Below are 18,961 nucleotides of genomic sequence, written 5' to 3'. Positions count from 1 at the left end.
GTGTCATCGTCGACTTTACACTTACGAAGATAATATACGTTGAATGTATTATTAATACCAGCTAACTCTGGCGGAAGATCTAACACCACAGTCTGATCATTCAACACTTCACTGATCGGAAACGGACCAATAAATCTCGGTGCTAACTTACCACGTTTTCCGAATCTGATAACCCCTTTCCACGGCGAAAATTTCAGATACACTCGTTCACCCACATTAAAGGTTACCGGACGTCTACGCGGATCAGCATACATTTTCTGTCTATCTCTAGCGGCTTTCAACTTTTCTCTCGCAATTGCAACTTTTTCGGCTGTCATTTGAACAATTTCGGGACCTGCAAACTGTTTCTCCCCGGCTTCTAACCAACAAGTCGGAGTTCTGCAACGACGACCGTATAACATTTCATAGGGCGGCATCCCTATACTCGAATGATATGAATTATTATACGCGAATTTGACCAACGACAAATGTGTATCCCACGAACCACCGTATTCTAACACACAAGCCCTTAACATATCCTCCAAAGTCTGTATCGTTCTTTCACTCTGACCGTCTGTCTGGGATGATAAGCTGTACTTAAATTTACACGTGTACCGAGATTTTGTTGAAGACTATTCCAGAAATTCGACACAAATCTAGAATCCCTGTCTGAAATAATCGATAACGGCACACCATGTCGACTAACTATCTCTTTCACATACAATTCAGCTAACTCACTTAATGAAGTTGTTTCACGAGTAGCAAGAAAATGAGCACTTTTGGTTAGACGATCCACTATTACCCAAATCATATCATGTCTTTTCTGAGTTCGAGGTAATTTTGTCACAAAATCCATCGTTATATGTTCCCACTTCCACTCTGGAATCTGTAACTGGCGTAACGAACCATAAGGTTTCTGATGTTCTGCCTTCACTTGAGCACATATATGACACTTTTCGACTTATCGAGCGATATCTGTTTTCATTGTTGGCCACCAATACACTGTTTTCAAATCATGATACATCTTATTACTACTTGGATGTACTGTTAATCTGGATTTGTGAACTTCTGTCATGATTAAATCCCTCAAATCTCTAAGCTTAGGCACCCAAACACGACTGTTTAAGGTCTTTAGTCCACTTGAGTCATCAATTAAGTCCACTTTTCGTTTGGTCATTTGTTCAGATTTAATATGTTCGTCCTCTAAAGCACAGGCCTGAATGGTTCTTAAACGGTTAATCAAATCTGAAGTTATATTCAAACGAAGAAATTTCACATTTTCACTTGCCTTTTTATGACTTAGCGCATCTGCAACCACATTTGCCTTACCCGGATGGTATTTAATTTCACAATCGTAATCTTTGACCAACTCTTGCCATCGTCTCTGACGCATATTCAATTCTTTCTGTGAGAAGATATACTGCAAACTCTTGTGATCTGTAAATATAACACAATGGGTTCCATACAAATAGTGTCTCCACAGTTTCAAAGCAAACACTACTGCAGCCATTTCAAGATCATGCACTGGATAATTCTTCTCATGAACTTTCAACTGTCGCGAGGCGTAAGCAATTACTTTATCTCTTTGCATTAATACACAACCCAACCCAGCAAATGACGCATCACAGTATACCACGAAGTCATCTGAACCTTCTGGTAAAGCTAATACTGGTGCCTGACACAGTAGCTGTTTCAAAATCTGAAAAGCCTTTTCCTGTTCATCAGTCCATCGAAAGGCTACATCTTTACGAGTCAACTTAGTTAACGGACCCGCTATTTTCGAGAAATCCTTGATAAATCTGCGATAATAACCGGCTAATCCCAGAAAACTCTTAATCTCAGTCGGAGTCTTCGGAGAATTCCAATTCATTACCGCTTCTATCTTTGTCGGATCAACTTTTATACCCTCGGCACAATCACATGACCCAAAAACTGCACTTCACGTAACCAAAATTCACACTTTGAAAATTTTGCAAATAGTTTTTCACGTTTCAACATGTTCAAAACCTGTCTCAGATGTTCAGCATGTTCACTTTCGGTCTTTGAATACACTAGTATATCATCTATAAACACAATCACAAACTTATCTAAGAACGGGCGACACACTCTATTCGTTAGATCCATGAAGATTGCTGGCGCATTTGTCAACAAAAACGGCATGACAAGAAATTCATAATGACCATACCTAGTTCTGAATGCTGTTTTCGGTATATCTGATTCAGCAACACGAACCTGATGATACCCGGATCGTAAATCTATCTTGGAAAAGAATGAAGCACCCTGTAACTGATCGAACAAATCGTCTATTCGAGGTAATGGATACTTATTTTTCACTGTTCTTTTGTTCAATTCACGATAATCAATACACATACGCATTGACCCATCTTTCTTTTTAACAAACAATACCGGAGCACCCCACGGTGAAGAACTCGGTCGGATAAACCCACGATCTAATAACTCTTGAATCTGTGACATCATTTCACGGATTTCAGATGGCGCTAATCGGTATGGAGCTTTTGCAACTGGAGTTGTTCCAGGAACCAACTCAATCTTATATTCGACTTCCCTTACCGGCGGCAGACCTGGTAACTCATCTGGGAACACTTCGGGAAATTCTGATACTACCGGAATATCAGCCACAGTTTTCTTTTCTTTCTTCGCATCAATTACATATGCAAGAATTGATTCACAGCCCTTTGCCATCGACTTTTTCACTTTCATCATGGTTATCAACGAAAAATTATACCCACCCCGCTCCCCTCGGGCCACAACACGGGTTCCATCGGTCGAACGAAAGGTAATCATTTTCTTATCACACTTAATATTAGTCCTAAGCGAGCTCAACCAATCCATTCCTAGTACTACATCAAAGCTAGGAATAGGTAACACTAAACAAGTCACCAGGAAAGACTTCCCTTCGATCTCTATACAAACCCCAGTCACATAGGTTGTGACGGGTGTGGTCTTACCATCAGCTACTTCTACACTAACCGGCTTAGGTAACACAGTAGCTGGTAAATTCAACTTAGCACAGAAATCTAGGGACATAAAACACCTATTGGCACCACAATCAAACAATACGCGAGCAGGTATTGAGTTGATTAGAAACATACCGGTGATTACTTCGTCGGTTGCCACAGCATTCTCAACCGACATCTAAAAAGCTCTAGCCTCTGCTGTTGGAGGGTTCTTCCTCTTCTGCCCACTCGAGGCAGTTGACCCTCCAGCTGATGCTGAACGCGCCCCTGACCCTACCCCAGAACTACCACTCTTCGACGGACAACTAATTGCACGATGCCCTGGTTTGTGACAACTTCAACATACACTATTTGGATACGGGCATGCTGAAGACTCATGCCCAACAACACCACACTTTAAGCATCTTCTTGTAGCCTCAGAACACTGACCAATGTGAGAAGATCGACATGTGTGACACCAATTCCCTTTACCTGATCCAGATCCAGTACTACTCTGACCACTTTTACCCTTCGATTTAAACCCACTAGACTTCTTGGATTTAGATCCTGATTGACCAGATACTTGCCCACCTTGTTGTAGCACATTACCAAACATTCTGTTTCTGGCAGCCTGAACATCACTTTCTACCATCTTAGCCATCACAACAGCTTGAGACAATGATGTAGCTGTTCTAACAAAAGTTCTGTACTCAGGCAGAATGATATTAACAAAATGCTGGATACGAGATGCTTCGTCTGGCACCCATTGTTGTACAAACCTCAGTTTATCCATAAACTTCTCTACTACCTCATCGATCGTCATTTGAGGTGTCATCTTCATTTCAAGAAACTCAGTCTTGATTCGGTTCATATCAAATGGATTACAATATTGTTCACACACCTTCCCATGAAACTGCTCCCATGTGATCATACTCACTTGCTCTTTTGGTATACTAGAAATCAAAGAATCCCACCAAATCATAGCCCTACCTTTCAACAGTCTACTAGCATATGTTACCTTCAGCTCGGGTTCACACTGACACGCTTCAAATACCCTTTCAACTTCTCGCAACCAATTGGGAGTTACAGTCGGATAAGTACTTCCAGAGAACTCGGAGGGTTTGCAATCACGGAAGTTCTTATACGTACATCTTTTGGGTGGTTGCATGTAAGGTTGATGGAACATTTGCATTTGGTATGGATTCATCATCATGGGATTTTGGTAAGTAAAGGTGTTTTGTGGTGGTATATAATATTGGTTAGGTATTTGATTCTGAAACTGGTTCTGGGGCACATTAGGTATCGTTTGGGATTGCGCGGTTGGGAATCCAGGTGGTGTATCATCATTTCCAGAATGCCTCGCCAATTCAAGCTCATTAATTTTGTCCTCGGCCTCTTTTAGCTTGCTTTCTAACTGAAGGATGTAACTACTCTGATCATCATCTGACTCAACACCTTCTTCTGGTGCTCTGAATGTTCCGGGGTTAGATGGGCCAGTTGCATTTCTATCAGCCATACCTGTGCTACAAAACAGCTCACACAAAAGTTTAGTGGATAACAGTTAGTTCAATCACAACTAACACACGTATATCCTATTTTCACTTAGCCCCCACTCCCACAGACATGTTTGACTTGCCTCAGGGTTTAGGAACAAAATACGCGCACGTATTTGCTGCCAAACCATGCTCTGATACCAACTTGTAACACCGGCCATTTTTTTTTTAAACACAGCGGAAGACTTTATTAGCAAACACCCTATAAGTCGCGTCATTACCTTAATCTGAGTAATTAAGTTTAAGTTTACACAACGGTGTTACGTTATTACAAAACATGATTTATACAAAAGTCCACATCAGAGTTGGGTTGTCAAACATGTCTTCTGCATCAATACTCATCCCGACAAGCAGTACCTAAACCTGCAAGGGGGAAATATGTGGGGGATTAGCGCACCGCTAAGTGAATGAAATCTATCTAACAGATATAGCTTAAGCCACACACAAGCTATATACTAACAACAACACTTGCTAACTACCAACTAGCATACAATAAGACAATACGAGGATCGGTGGCTTGTACGAGCACACGACTCCTAGCTGATCGGACTTGAGTCTACCGATAGTCCCTGCTACTCAATTCACAGTATAGTTATCCAGATGCAGGGGATGCATCATTCACACTATACTCCACAATCAGTAGCCTATGGACCCAACCTCCCCTAGGCACGGTGACCTCATACGGACTCTAACCTCTCCTAGGCACGGTTTCGAGTCCCCAGTCTCCCTAAGCCCGACTGGTGCCGTTCACACAGTGTTCACATAAATCACATACAACATCAGGCATACTATATTATTCTAACATAGCAATTTCTACACTATGCATGGTAAAAGAGTCAATCACAGTAGCATGATATGCTACTTAAACTCTATCCGGAGATAGACCCACTCACCAATTACCAACAACTACTCAGTTATTATTTCTGAGCTTCCTCCTTGTCCTTATAACCTGAGAACAACACAAACAAAGTTAATGTACATATCCAATAAATAATATAATCATTTCATACAAGTAACTAGGTCATAACACCATATATTCATAATTTTATGAGTCTACATCATGACTCCATTCAATAATGGCATACAGGTGCGTGCAAAACATGACATACACACTAAAACTCCTTTTCCGGCCTAAAAATAGTTTGATCTAGTTTCTTAAAAGTTCACCATTGAAAAGTATTCTTTATTACGATTCTAGCGATACTTTATTCATCAAAAACGGAGTTACGTTTTGAAAGTTACGCCCGTTTCAATTTCATAAAAGGTACTGTAGCAAATAGTGGCACTGTAGCAACTCGGTACTGTAGCAAATAGTGACACTGTAACAACTCGGGTACTGTAGCAATAGTGACAATGTAGCAATACCGAACACTGTAGCAAATAGTGGCACTGTATCAACTCGGTACTGTAGCAAATAGTGACACTATAGCAACTCAGGCACTGTAGCAACTCGGGGACTGTAGCAAAATACTGTAGCAACTGGTTCGAACACATTCGCTGTTTTCGTGATTTTTTCCCCAAAAACTCGATTTTTGAGCGATTTTGATCAAATTTTAAGCACATGGAAGCTACTAAACATATATACAACCTATTTCTAACATCAATTAACACATACAAACACATAATATGAAGATTCAAGCTCAAAATTCATCAAAAACTCATTTACACCCAAAACCCAATTTCTATGAATTAAAGCACGAATTCAAGCTAACAAACCTGGATAAATGATCACAAGGATGATATGAATCAATCCTTAAAGCCTCATAATCCAATTTAAGACTTAGATCAATTAGGGTTTGAGATGAGATAAGTTTGGTACGTACTTGTTTGAGAAAAGTCTAGAAATGAGAAAATAGAAGCAGTTTACACTCTTAAGTGGGTATTAAAACCCATACCCCACAACACACGGGTATTTACCAGTTATCTTATCTGATAATCTTTCGTATCTCCTTAGGCGGTCCTAACGGAGTCCAAATTAAATAAACCAACCTGTTCTGGGACCCTTGTCACAAACTGGTCACAACACAATTATAATAAAACACTAATAAAATAATTAAAATAAAAGCACTTAAGACTAAGCACAAACTCTAAGGGCAAAATAGGCAACTTACAACTAGCCCGGGTTTCAGTCTGTTACACATTTACCGTGAGCCACCTGGTAACCACTTAACCATTTATTTACCCTTGCCAAATACAATAAATAATATACACCGAACAAGTGTATCTACAACAAATTACAAAGTACTAAACATTCCGATTATAAATTGCTAGCGCGACTAGCTCGAAATGGGGTTGTCAAACCCGATAGATCTATCCATAGGATTCGCGTTCACCAGTAGAAACCAGTGATTACAGTTACCAGACTAGGGAATATTTTTGTTCAACTCACAATGAATAATTTTAAACCAACCTCCACTTGTGTCCAAAATATAAAATAAATTGCATGTATTCTCATCCCAAAAGATTTAAATAGAAAAATAGGACTATATCTCACCTTAATAGCAAACGAAGTAACCACACAAATATGCAAACAGCAAATGAAGTAAAGTGATCAGGAATGATCACAACGCCGACCTATAAATAAAGCAGGTCGATATAAATAACTAACTTAGGTCAAGTCTTAGTATGATAGCTATTGTACATGTTGCAAGTAGACATAGAACAATACTCAGCATGCATCGGTTTGATCGGAACAGCGTACGGACACACACTTTCTATTTTTAGAAAGTTTCTATTTTTAGCAGGTTTCCATTTTTGGAAAGTTTCTATTTTAGGAAAGTTTCTATTTTAGAAAAGTTTCTATTTTTGGAAAGTTTCTATTTTAGGAAAGTTTCTATTTTAGGAAAGTTTCTATTTTTAGAAAGTTTTTAAGTTAGGAAAGTTTCCTTATTTAGAAAGTCAACAAAAGTCAACCGAAAGTCAACTCAAAAGTCAACCTTGGTCAAACATAGTCAACATTAATTTTAAAAGTATAAGTTATAATAATAATGTAAGTTATAACGTTTATTAAAGTTAAATATGTCTAATTATGTCATAACATAAGTTTAATTAAATTAAAATGAATTATTAAAGTTAATATAAGTTTAAATGATATAATTAATATAACATAAGTATTTAATTAATTAATTAAATATTAGTCATAATATAAGTATTATTAATTAATAATAAATTTTAAATTATATCATAAGTATTATTAATTAATAATGAATTATTAATCATATCATAAGTTTCTAATTATAATCATTAAATCATAAGTATTTAATAATTAAATTATAATTAAATAATAACTAAGCCTTATAATAATTAAATAATTAATTAATCTTTATTATAAGTCTTATAATAATAATCTCATAATATAAGTTTAATACTTATCATAAGTATTTTCCATTAATAATAAAAGTATTATTAATCATAAGCTTAATTAAAATGTTAATTAAATCGTAAGTAATAATTAAATGATATAATAAATATATATCATAAGTCTTAAATTAAAATAATTATTTTTTATATCATAAGTAATTTATTAATAATGAATTTCATTATTTATATCATAAGTTTTATTTAATAACCATAAGTTTTAATTAAAAGTTCAACGGGTCATAACTTGAGTCCCGGGAATCAGTTTTCGGCGAGTCTTATATATATCTTCGCCTAACCGACCCACCCGACACATTAATGTGCTCAAGAACACCCCAAGAACAGCAAACAAGTCGTGAGTTTCAGCCCTTAATCAGTTTGGATCTTTAATCCGCTCAAAAACGTGTTTTAGTCATAACGGGTGATCCGTGGCTCGGATTTCGATGACCCGAGTATGAATGTTCATCCCATCATCAATCCTAACACACTAGTACACCCTAAATACTCTAAAAATGGTCACAAAGTCGGACCACACCTGGTACAATTCTTTTTTATATTTTAATCTCAATATAACATCATTTTAATCATAACTAGAGCTCCGGGAATCGAAGTGACATGAATCCGGAGTCTAAAATTAATGTCTTGATGAGAGGAACTCATCTAGACACTTTAATTTTACTTTTATAACAGTTAAGTTTACAGAAAAGATCAAACAAGCTGCTGTCCCAAAACAATCAAACCGAAAACATGAATTATCGAGTGAATCTACGCATACAATCAACAATACAACAACATACTATAATCATACTATCATTATAACATCAAAATACATAAAAATGAAGAAAAAATAAAAATCTAGGGTTAGGGTTTATACCCTAATCAAGAATTGAAGGATGTAATCGCGTAGAAGAGATCGACAGGAACGCGTTGATGTTAATTATTTGATGATCCAAGCAAGTTGTTGATGCAAAATGATGATGGTGAGTGTCTAGGGTGACGGCCAAATGGGAGGGGAGAGGAGAGTTTTCTCAAAAATAAAAATTAGGGTGGAAGTGTAAAATGGAGAATGAAAACCAAAATGGAGAAACAAGTGAGGCTATACCCCTCCCCCATGGGGTTTCGGCCAAATGGTGGGTTATGGGGTGGGCCCCATGGCCCAATTTGATAAATTAAGATTTCCTTGTGGCCCGAATGCCCGAATGAAACCCGAAACGCGAAAACACGTCTACGCGATTGCAAATTCGGAGAGATAACAAATACGCGACGAAAAATATATATAAATACTATATATAATCATATGACATAAAAATATCATATTTAAAATATTTAGGACTTAAAAATCCCAAAGCTCGACCGTTGGTTTGAAAACCGAAAAGATTCGCCGGATAGAAATCCGCGACACGTAGAAACGTATAACTTAAAATATGAATACGAATATTCACACAACACATAATAATTAATATATTATTACAAAAATAATAATATAGGTCATAGAAATGACGTGGCACGAATAACATTTAACGGTCGTTAAATAATTAACGGTAAAAGATAACGGAAAAAGTAGGGTCGTTACAGTGAGTGACAACATGGTGGTGTCGGTGGTCGGTGGTTGGTGGCGTAGGAGGTCAAGGGTGGAAATATGGGAGTTGATAAATGTTGAAAGTGGTATCATCGCTGACGGTGTTTTTTGCCGGAAGTGGCTACCGGTGATGATTGATCGTGGTGTTTTGATAGGTGAAAAATTTTTGTTTACTAATGCTTGTTACTTATTAATTTTAGGTTGTCAAATTTGGTGTATGATCTTCTTTATCATATTTGTTTTAAGATTTTTATTTTTGTTGCAATTTATAAAAATTAATAAGTTGTCATTTTTGGTGTACGATCTTGTTTATCAGATTTGGTTCAAGGTTTTTTTTTTTTTTTTTGCAATTTATAGGATGTAAAAAGACAAAAGTACCCTTGTTCGTTACTGTTATACTGTAGCAATTTTGATGGTGTGGCGGGATTTAATTGGTTGGCGTTGTCCATAATTAGTATATAGTATAATACCCGCTTTCACAATAAGAGTTGATATATCCATGGTCTAAATTGATTTATCCACTAAATATATGCATTAACAAATTATATACAAATCAAATTATTAAAGTTTGTAATACAAGCTTTGACAATCGGATATCCAAAGTTCAAATTGATTTATCCATCAACAATATGCATTAACAGGGTACAAATCAAATTATTAAAATTCATTTATCAAATAATTTAATCGTATTAAATTATTTTTTTGCAGTCTTATACATCACATTAATAATCTCAATATTTATCAAAAATGTTATCAAAATTTTCCATATTCTTTTTTGGAAAAAATAACAAAACTTTAATAAAATAGAAAAATGTTTTCGAAAACAAGACGTCTTCAACTGAAGGATACAATAAACAAAATCGACAAGGCTCGTACTTTGGGACGAAAATCCTTCCCAGATGTATGTATTGTTTTTTTATATCTTAATTGTAATCCCTTATCTTTTATTCAATGTTTGACTCTTAAGTCATTATCCAAGACTGTATGAGAGAGATGCAACGATAGCGTCAAATTTATTACTACACAACTAAGTTATTAGACATCATTAGTGACGGAGCTTGAACGTAATGGTTGAGGGGTCAAATTTTGCCTCAAATCGCCTATTTATATAATCATTTTACAAATCAGTAAAATTACTAAATCACTGAGTTCGTCATCTCATTCTATATCTATATATAATCTTGGTAAAAAAAAAAATCCAAATTATTAAAACCTAAAAAATACAATTTATAAATCCCTTTAAAATGGTAATAGATAACTGGACTTGTTGATTTCACGAGATGCAAGTGATTTGGTTTCGTTGCCATCACGTATATGACTACCAAATCGACTAGATTTCAAACACTCCAACGTTTATCGCCGCCTTCACCATTAACACCGGTGAAAAGACCGCCACGGTAATTCAATCACATTTCGTTATGCTTTTATGAAATTACGATGAAAGTTTTGTAATATATGAAATGAATTGGGTAGGTTTTGAAATTCTAATTTTGTGAAATGATGATTGTAGATGATTAAGGATGCAATTGTGACGTCGAAGGAACGAAATGGATCTAGTCAATTTGCAATTGCGAAGTTTATTGAATAGATACACACGAATCTCCTTTTTTTTTATAACCGAGTAACCCCTACTATGAACAGGCACATCCCCCCCGTAGCGGATAAACCTCTGGACATCGGGAACTCAGGTGTCACCCTGATGTCAGAAAAAGCACTCTAGTCAAAGGTCACTATTAAGAGTTTAATATATAATTCTTGATTTTAATATTGATGGAAGAATTTAGATTTTAAGAATTCGAGATTTAATGAAATTTGATTGGGGGCTTTTTTGTTTCATGAATCTGAAAAAGAGTTGGGAGTTCATGAGAAAGAGCAAGAAAGATGTGAAGGGGAGAAGAAGTACTTAGACGAAAATATCTTCATGTGCCTGGCACGTGAAACCACTTAACAGGAAAAAATATGAACGTCAGAAAGCTGGACTATCCACGAAAAAAATGTAAACTTAATGACTATTTAATTAAAAATATTAAGTGAAGGACTATCGTGTGCTTTTGATCAAACTATTATACAATTACAATTACTTTACTATAATATCTAAAAGACAAAACAACGTAACACTATTCAGCAATAGTAACCAGAGGTATTTTCGTCATTTCACCTTTTTTTCTCCAACGATAAAAGAAACGTCGTAAAAGAACTAACCCTTCAATGTTACCAAAAGATGTCGAAAAGTTGATTTTTTTACAAAAAATTCAACTACCTTTTTTTTCTCAACGATAAAAGAGGCAACTTTCATAAAAGGAACAACCCTTCAATGCTACCAAAAGATATCGAAAAACATTCTTTTTTACAAAATAGATCAACTAACTTTTAAAAAAAACAACTATCACAAAAGGAACAACCCTTCAATATTAGATGTCGATAACTTTTTTTTTTTACAAAATAGATAAAGATTTTTTTTTATTACTCGCATTCACCTAAGGGCGCAGCAGGCTACACAACTAGTTCTGTCAAAAAGCTAACAGGATATAATAGTGTATCTTGCGGTTTGAGCTGCTTCTTCTTCTTCTTCACAGTAACACAAAAGAGAGGACTTAAATGGGCCGTCTTCACTGTTGTTTTGGTGGAAGCCTCATTCAAACCCTTAATTTCCCATCAATTCCATCCACAATACAGTCATCATCATCATTCTCTACTTCCATTTTCGCACCTTTAACCCTCTTCAAAACCCTAACTCCTTCACGCAACTCTATTCGCCGTTTTCCGTCCCTCATCACATCACTATCCTCACCGTCGCCGGCCGCCGCACAACCTGTTGTTGATTCCACCACCACCTCCACAGTCGATTACGGTAATACTTCCTCAATTGCAATCACCGTTTTCATTACTACTATGCATTTTGCATTTAATCTTCATCTATATCTATATATGTATGTAGTATGAATGTTGATTGTGTTAAATGTTGCAGCTGTAAAACCTCAATGGAAAGCAGCTATTGATTTCAAATCAATTATAGAGAATAAATCAGCCGTGGCTGAAAACCTAAAGAACAGGAATTCAAATGCTAATCTGGAATTAGTTATCGAGCTATACGAAAAGTTATTGGCACTTCAAAAGGTTAGGGCTTTATCAATTTAGGCATCAATTAGTTCCACATTTGTCATATGTTTTGTCAATACACATTATTTCAATCATATATTGTATTGTAGCTAATTGTTGCTGACAGATAGCAGGAAGTTGAAGATCTTCGTTATGAGAGAAATACAGTTGCGAACAAGATGAAAGGAAAAGTTGAACCATTGGAGCGTCAAAGGCTTATCGAAGAAGGTATACGTTGTCCTGCTGTTATGTTCAAAATGTATGCTTCTTATATGTCCTCAAATGCCTACTGTTATGTTCAAAGTGTATGCTTGTTATATGTCCTCAAACTTTTAATACGATTGTTTCAGGAAAGAATTTAAAGGACAAACTTGTTACATTGGAAGAGGATCTAATTAAACTAACAGACGCATTGCAGCGAGAAGCACAATGTATACCGAATATGACACATCCAGAAGTTCCAGTAGGAGGAGAAGATGATTCAATAATTAGGAAAATAGTATATCTTTTTATTTTCCTCATTTTGTTTTTTTTTTCCATGTATTATCGGTTTTTTAATTATCATGTAACTAATTAGGTTGGTGCGCCCCGTGAGTTCATGTTTCCGATAAAGGATCATGTACAACTTGGTAAAGAACTAGATCTTTTTGATTTTGATGCTGCTGCAGAGGTATCATTTCAAACTGATAATAGTATCTGTATCATATAAAATATAGTTTTTGGTCAGCTTGCATTTGTTTGTACAGGTTAGTGGGTCGAAGTTTTATTATCTAAAGAATGAAGCGACTCTGTTAGAGATGGCACTTATAAACTGGACTCTATCAGAAGTAATGAAAAGGGGTTTTATTCCTCTTACTACCCCTGAAATTGCTAGATCTGTAGTGGTTGAAAAATGCGGGTTCCAACCTCGTGGAGACAACACTCAGGTTTATTCTATAGAGGGCAGTGATCAATGTCTTATTGGGACAGCCGAGATCCCTGTTGGCGGCATACACATGGACTCTATCCTTGCTGACTCATCATTGCCTTTAAAGTATGCTGCTTTTTCACATTGCTTTCGTACAGAAGCTGGTGCAGCTGGTGCTGCTACAAGGTATTGGTCGTTGGAGAGTTTTTATTACTTAATAGTGTACACTGTTACTGATCTTTGAAGTACAATTACTTTTTTAACCTTAGTGATATACTTTTTGAATCTATAGTTTCTATTAAAATACTATAATGATGATGTCATTATTAGGCTAATTCCTTTGTTAAGAAAAAATCAAAAAGAAAAAGAAAAAAATCTAAACCCTTAAGGTGATGTCATTAATCTAATTAATGACTAATTAAATTAAATCTACTTATTTATTTATTTCATATTTTTCGGGAAAAAATAATTATTAATTATTATTATATTATTATTCAAATTCAAATATGAGTTCTCTTTACGAGATTAATTACGTTATATATGTATGCGAAATACACGTCTCAATAAAAGGTTCTATGTAGGCTTTTATGACGAGAAAAATAGTAATTGTGATGAAAATTGGAAGATGATGGTGAGAGAAAATATGTAGTTCATTTATTCCGACCAAGTTAATTACATCAATGTGTCTGTAAAAACAACGATAAGTTTCTTAGTCGGAATCCGCCGGGTCATTAAACTAAATGACTTTAACGTTTAAATTCACCTAACCCGTGATTCCACGGGTTATTTCACTAGTAATTTTCTAAATCTCTAAGAGCATGTAAAGTGAAAAAAGCTTATGAAACTATGTGTATGCTCAAACGTTGAGGTTTTATAAGATGCATAGACTATTTGATTTCTGTAACACTTTGCTATACCCAACCTTCTTTTTCTTCTTTTCATATTAGGCTTGTTCTTAACATATTTTGAGCGTATAAGCTTCGATTGAGTATTCACTATTGTCTGTGTTTTGTGTGGTTGACATCAATGCTCTTCAATTTATAATTTGATACTCCGTACTAGTTACTTTAGGTGTCAAGTTCTACCTATTTACTCGGGTTGATAGGGATGGTGTTCTATCTTAAATGGGTCATAGGAAAATGGCCTGAAAGTCGCACAAAATATATTTAAAATCTACATTATCGCTGTAATATTGTAATGTTTGTAATTATAATTGACTCATTACTTATATTTGGTTATTTTTCCTAGCAAGTGGACGGAGTAGTTTTGGGTCAATCCAACCTGACCTGGCTATATTGACCGACACTACAAATGATCTTTTTCAATCAGAATCCATATTGACCCATTATCCAATGTGCCTGACCTAGTCAGGTTTTCACTTCAAAGATTTAATTCGTTAACTTTTAATTTTGATTTTGGAGCAGGGGACTATACCGAGTGCACCAATTTAGCAAAGTGGAGATGTTCATACTATGCAGACCTGAAGAAAGTAATGCATACCACCAAGAGCTAATTGAAATCGAAGAGGAACTATTTTCAAAATTAGGGCTTCATTTCAAGTATGGTTCTCACTTTCTTTTCATGTTTGGTGTTAAATTAATATATCAATAGTTTAACAAGGGAATATTGAATCTTAATTAACCGTATTATTTGATTTTCATGACAAGAACTTTGGATATGGCAACTGGGGATTTAGGTGCACCTGCATACCGCAAATATGATGTTGAAGCCTGGATGCCAGGATTAGGACGTTATGGCGAGGTACACTTTATAAAATTAATTAATTATTTGTATATTCTATCATTAAATTACCTCAAATATGCAAGTAAAATTATATCATGCAGATATCAAGTGCATCAAATTGTACAGACTACCAGAGCCGAAGACTGGGAATAAGATATCGTCCTGAAAATTCATCAACTCCCGTAAATACAAAAAAAGGTAAAGGACGTAATGTAACGCCACCTGAATTTGTGCACACGCTAAATGCGACTGCTTGTGCAGTTCCTCGCATGATTGTGTGTATACTTGAAAATAACCAGCAAGAAGATGGATCTGTAGTTATCCCTGAACCATTAAGGCCTTTCATGGGTGGGATTCAGATCATAACTCCCAAGTCAAATTAGACCATCAGGAAAAAAGTTTAAATTGCTTTCAAATTTTTATTATCATAAAATTATATATTTATATGAATCGGTCTGATTTTTGTAGTTTTGTCAGATTTTTGCACATTTATTAAGTAGATCTACTTGATGTTAATTATAAGTTTCTTAGTTTATAGCTTACTAAAGTATTTAGAAATGTTATAATTGTTAATTTCATTATCGGTTCCATGTTTTGACAGCTATTGCACGTCTTCTTTTGCATGTCAACGAAGTATATCATAATCATAATCAACATTAAGTTGTAGTTTTTACATTTTTTGCTTCAATTTGTAGAAAAGTATATAAAAAACAGAATTGTGTATGGTGTAAAGAATGATATAAGAAAAAAAAAAAGAACAATTTGGAGTATATATCATGACACGTCATCCTTGTTTACATCCACTCTTTTAATCACACGAGTGTCTTGCAAGTTGAAGTCTTGGGGTCCCACATAGCCGGCAACAAAAACTTACGCTGGTTCACACCTTGCGCATTGTAGCTCACTTTTGTCTTTTTATCCGTCAAAACAGTTCCCGGGTACCCGGGAAAAGCACCCGACCCATATATACCAGTACAAGCAGTTACAGCCTCCAATGGAGCACTAGCCGGACCCTGAAAGTATCCACCATCATACGGGTTTGTAACGGTCCCCGCTAGAACTGTAGCCAAGTTAATTATCATACCAGCTACACCAACGTCACCATTGGGAGCTACCAATGGTGGGGTTTGTGGGCCAAACATTTGTTGAGCGAATGGCCAAGCGCATTCACCCGGACATTGAGTTGCGGAGTTACCCACCCACGCGTAAGCAAAATTATGTCCTTTGTTAACCCGGGTGGACCCATGGACCCCACACCGGCTCATACAAAATCCCGCCACGTTGACATCAGCTGATGTCAGCACGACGCTTATAACGCCCGGACCTTTGCTTTTTGAAGCCAAAGAGATAAGATCAGAATCTTTTAAAGATTTTCCAATAGAGTATTTTTCGTCGGAAATTTGTTTTCCGACGTGAATACTTCTAAGCCCACCTTTGTAGCTTGAGGTGGTCTGCCACCATGAAGCTACTGAACGCTTAAGTGGGGCGTTGTTGTTAAGGGAATTTATAAAGTCAACGATCACTAATTTCTGAGACGGAGTGAACTTTCCGTACCATAAGAGGTTTATCGTGATGTTGCCATGGAGGACGGCTCCTTTGTGGTAAGTAAGGACGGTTGCTGGTGTTTGAACGACGGCTAGTCGCCGTGGTATGGTGGCGGATGATGGGCTAAATAGGGTTGAGAAGATTATGAGAAATGATGCAGAGATTGCTATACTTGAAACCATTGTGATATGCTTTTTGTATTTGAAATGAGTGTTTGAAGCTTTGAATGGAGTTGAGAGTATTTATATATATGAGGGTTGAGTGGGCTGCATGTTTTAAAAAGGAACCCGCGTTGTTTTTTAGAGATTGACTCATTGACATAGTGCCTAGATTGTACAGAGGAGGTTTTTAGGCTGTTTTTTTAGACACTATTATTAATATTAATATTAATATTAATATTAATATTAATTAATATTAATGTTAATTTAATTTAATATAATAATAAATATTAATATTAATTATTATTATATTATATTATTATATTATACCTATATACTAAAAGTCACCGAAATTTTTGTAGTTTCAATTGTTTTGAATACCTATATACTAAAAGCCACCAAAATTTTTGTAGTTTCAATTGTTTTGAATTGTAGTTTTGAGTTAGCGTTCACACTGCATTCGGCCTCTCATCTTTGCCTCAATTTACACAACGACCCCTCAAGTTTACATTTTCTCCTGGGTAAAAAGTGTATACAATTTTATTAAAATAAAAGAAACTAATCACACCCGAATTTTTAGCGGGCCCTATCTTCTCGCTCGGTGCGAGTTAAATTTTTTCGAGTCCACCGTTCAACTCAAAAAAATCTTACGAACACTACGGGACTAACTATACGCGAAACGGGCACTTCAAAAAAAAAAAACGCTCAATATCTCGGCCTATATTGAATACATATACACATCTATAATATGCTCCGTTAACTATGAATACGCAACCCAAAAGTCTCGCGTCATCACGCGAGCTCCTTTTTCTAGTTATTATTATATATATATACATATATACATACATGTACACTTAAAATTAATATGCACATAAGACTTAAAAGCTATGTATATAAAGGATATAACGTCATCTAAATAACGCATACTACCCACTACCGATTATATATGCACATTACGCATCATTCAAAAGCTATGCATGTTAACAATGGCGAATTTAGGATGAAAGTTCAATGGTGTATATTTGCTTACCTTCAAAAACTTGTAAATCAAACAAATATATGAAATTCTGTAATTAAATTTAGTGGTGTCTAATAAAATTTTGAGACTATTTACTAAAATAATTTAAAAAATAATGGAGTCATGGGACTCATGACCATTCTTGTAGATTTGACATTGGACATGTACATTGGTCCGACCTCTACAAATAGGGATCAAGGTCCATCATGTAATGGTTGTTGGATCTCGATCCATTATCCTCAAGTCACATATTCTAAGCGACACTCTAAGGTCCCTCAAACACCACATAACTCCAACCAGTACTTAAGTCGGAATTTTCTTAACCGGTACTGAATTTTAGTTTAATCATAATCGAAGTTAGCTTTAAATTTTTTTTTATTAACGTGAAACTAAGGATTTATTTATGAGTCATGTCGATCATTATGTCTCTTTATTTCAGTGAGTTTATTTTGAATTTTTGATATTAGGGTATAGAAATATCTAAGTAGGAATTGGTGTAGATGTTTCAGCTGCACAAATTGGATTATTAGGAGAAGGTTTTATGTGAACTTATAACATCCAGCTGTCTAATACAATTCAAGTCAAAGGCTCTACAATCTTGGTCAATTATAATTATTGGATCAACTAGCGTATGCTTTATAATTAATAAAATTAAAAGTTTGGCCATATTTTGTATTTTTAACTTTTTTCTTCTCTAATTTTTTTTCTAAAAACTAGATATATATTAAACTTCAAGGCACACCAGAAGCGTGCATACAAGGCAAAAACAAAACGATTACATACACAAAAATAAAAGATAACGCCTCCAACAACCCCAATAAATTAGTTCACAGAACTTCTGGGGTTAGACCTCCAAGTTTCAAGATCGCAGTTTAAAATTAGATTAGATTAGATACTCCATTATAATCAGGGCCGGTCCCGAGAATTTGAGTGCCCTGGACGAAACGAAAAAAGGGCCCTTAGACCCTAATGAATAATATAAGCTAATTAAAAAAACGATAAATATATCAATCGTTAAAGATATTTTAAAGATTATTAATGTTACTTTATTCAATAAATTAAACAC

At 35.5% G+C, this 18,961-nt stretch overlaps 2 protein-coding genes across 3 annotated transcripts; one reads left to right on the top strand and one right to left on the bottom strand.

Annotated features, from left to right (window-relative positions):
• The first annotated feature begins 11,983 nt into the window (after window positions 1-11,983).
• Window positions 11,984-15,767, top strand: LOC139867261 (serine--tRNA ligase, chloroplastic/mitochondrial-like). Of its 2 annotated transcripts, XM_071855605.1 has the most exons (9): window positions 11,984-12,276; window positions 12,394-12,542; window positions 12,659-12,752; window positions 12,875-13,023; window positions 13,102-13,194; window positions 13,271-13,617; window positions 14,856-14,990; window positions 15,099-15,192; window positions 15,276-15,767. In XM_071855605.1, exons 1-9 carry the CDS (start codon window positions 12,024-12,026, stop codon window positions 15,555-15,557), a joined length of 1,596 nt encoding a protein of 531 aa, XP_071711706.1. In that variant the 5' UTR covers window positions 11,984-12,023; the 3' UTR covers window positions 15,558-15,767. The 2 variants fall into 2 exon arrangements, with proteins under 2 accessions (XP_071711706.1, XP_071711705.1); XM_071855604.1 differs by lacking the exon at window positions 11,984-12,276 and having other exon boundaries at window positions 12,402-12,542; window positions 12,652-12,752.
• A 41-nt stretch (window positions 15,768-15,808) lies between these two features.
• On the bottom strand, window positions 15,809-16,953 carry LOC139867262 (protein EXORDIUM-like 2). Its single transcript, XM_071855606.1, has one exon. It carries the CDS (start codon window positions 16,899-16,901, stop codon window positions 15,987-15,989), a length of 915 nt encoding a protein of 304 aa, XP_071711707.1. The 5' UTR covers window positions 16,902-16,953; the 3' UTR covers window positions 15,809-15,986.
• Between the last annotated feature and the right edge of the window lie 2,008 nt (window positions 16,954-18,961).

The sequence above is a fragment of the Rutidosis leptorrhynchoides genome, chromosome 9 (assembly GCF_046630445.1).
Source record: "Rutidosis leptorrhynchoides isolate AG116_Rl617_1_P2 chromosome 9, CSIRO_AGI_Rlap_v1, whole genome shotgun sequence".
Taxonomy (NCBI): domain Eukaryota; kingdom Viridiplantae; phylum Streptophyta; class Magnoliopsida; order Asterales; family Asteraceae; genus Rutidosis; species Rutidosis leptorrhynchoides.
The sequence above is the reverse complement of the archived record's forward strand: the minus strand, read 5'-3'. Positions and strand labels throughout refer to the sequence as shown.

What these genes read in the sequence shown, in the direction of transcription:
- LOC139867262 (XM_071855606.1), bottom strand. Translation starts at nt 16,901, where the DNA reads ATGGTTTCAAGTATAGCAATCTCTGCATCATTTCTCATAATCTTCTCA.
- LOC139867261 (XM_071855605.1), top strand. Translation starts at nt 12,024, where the DNA reads ATGGGCCGTCTTCACTGTTGTTTTGGTGGAAGCCTCATTCAAACCCTT. An exon ending in AGTTATTGGCACTTCAAAAG is followed by an intron (nt 12,543 to 12,658) that starts GTTAGGGCTTTA and finishes GACAGATAGCAG; the next exon opens with GAAGTTGAAGATCTTCGTTA. An exon ending in ATTCAATAATTAGGAAAATA is followed by an intron (nt 13,024 to 13,101) that starts GTATATCTTTTT and finishes GTAACTAATTAG; the next exon opens with GTTGGTGCGCCCCGTGAGTT.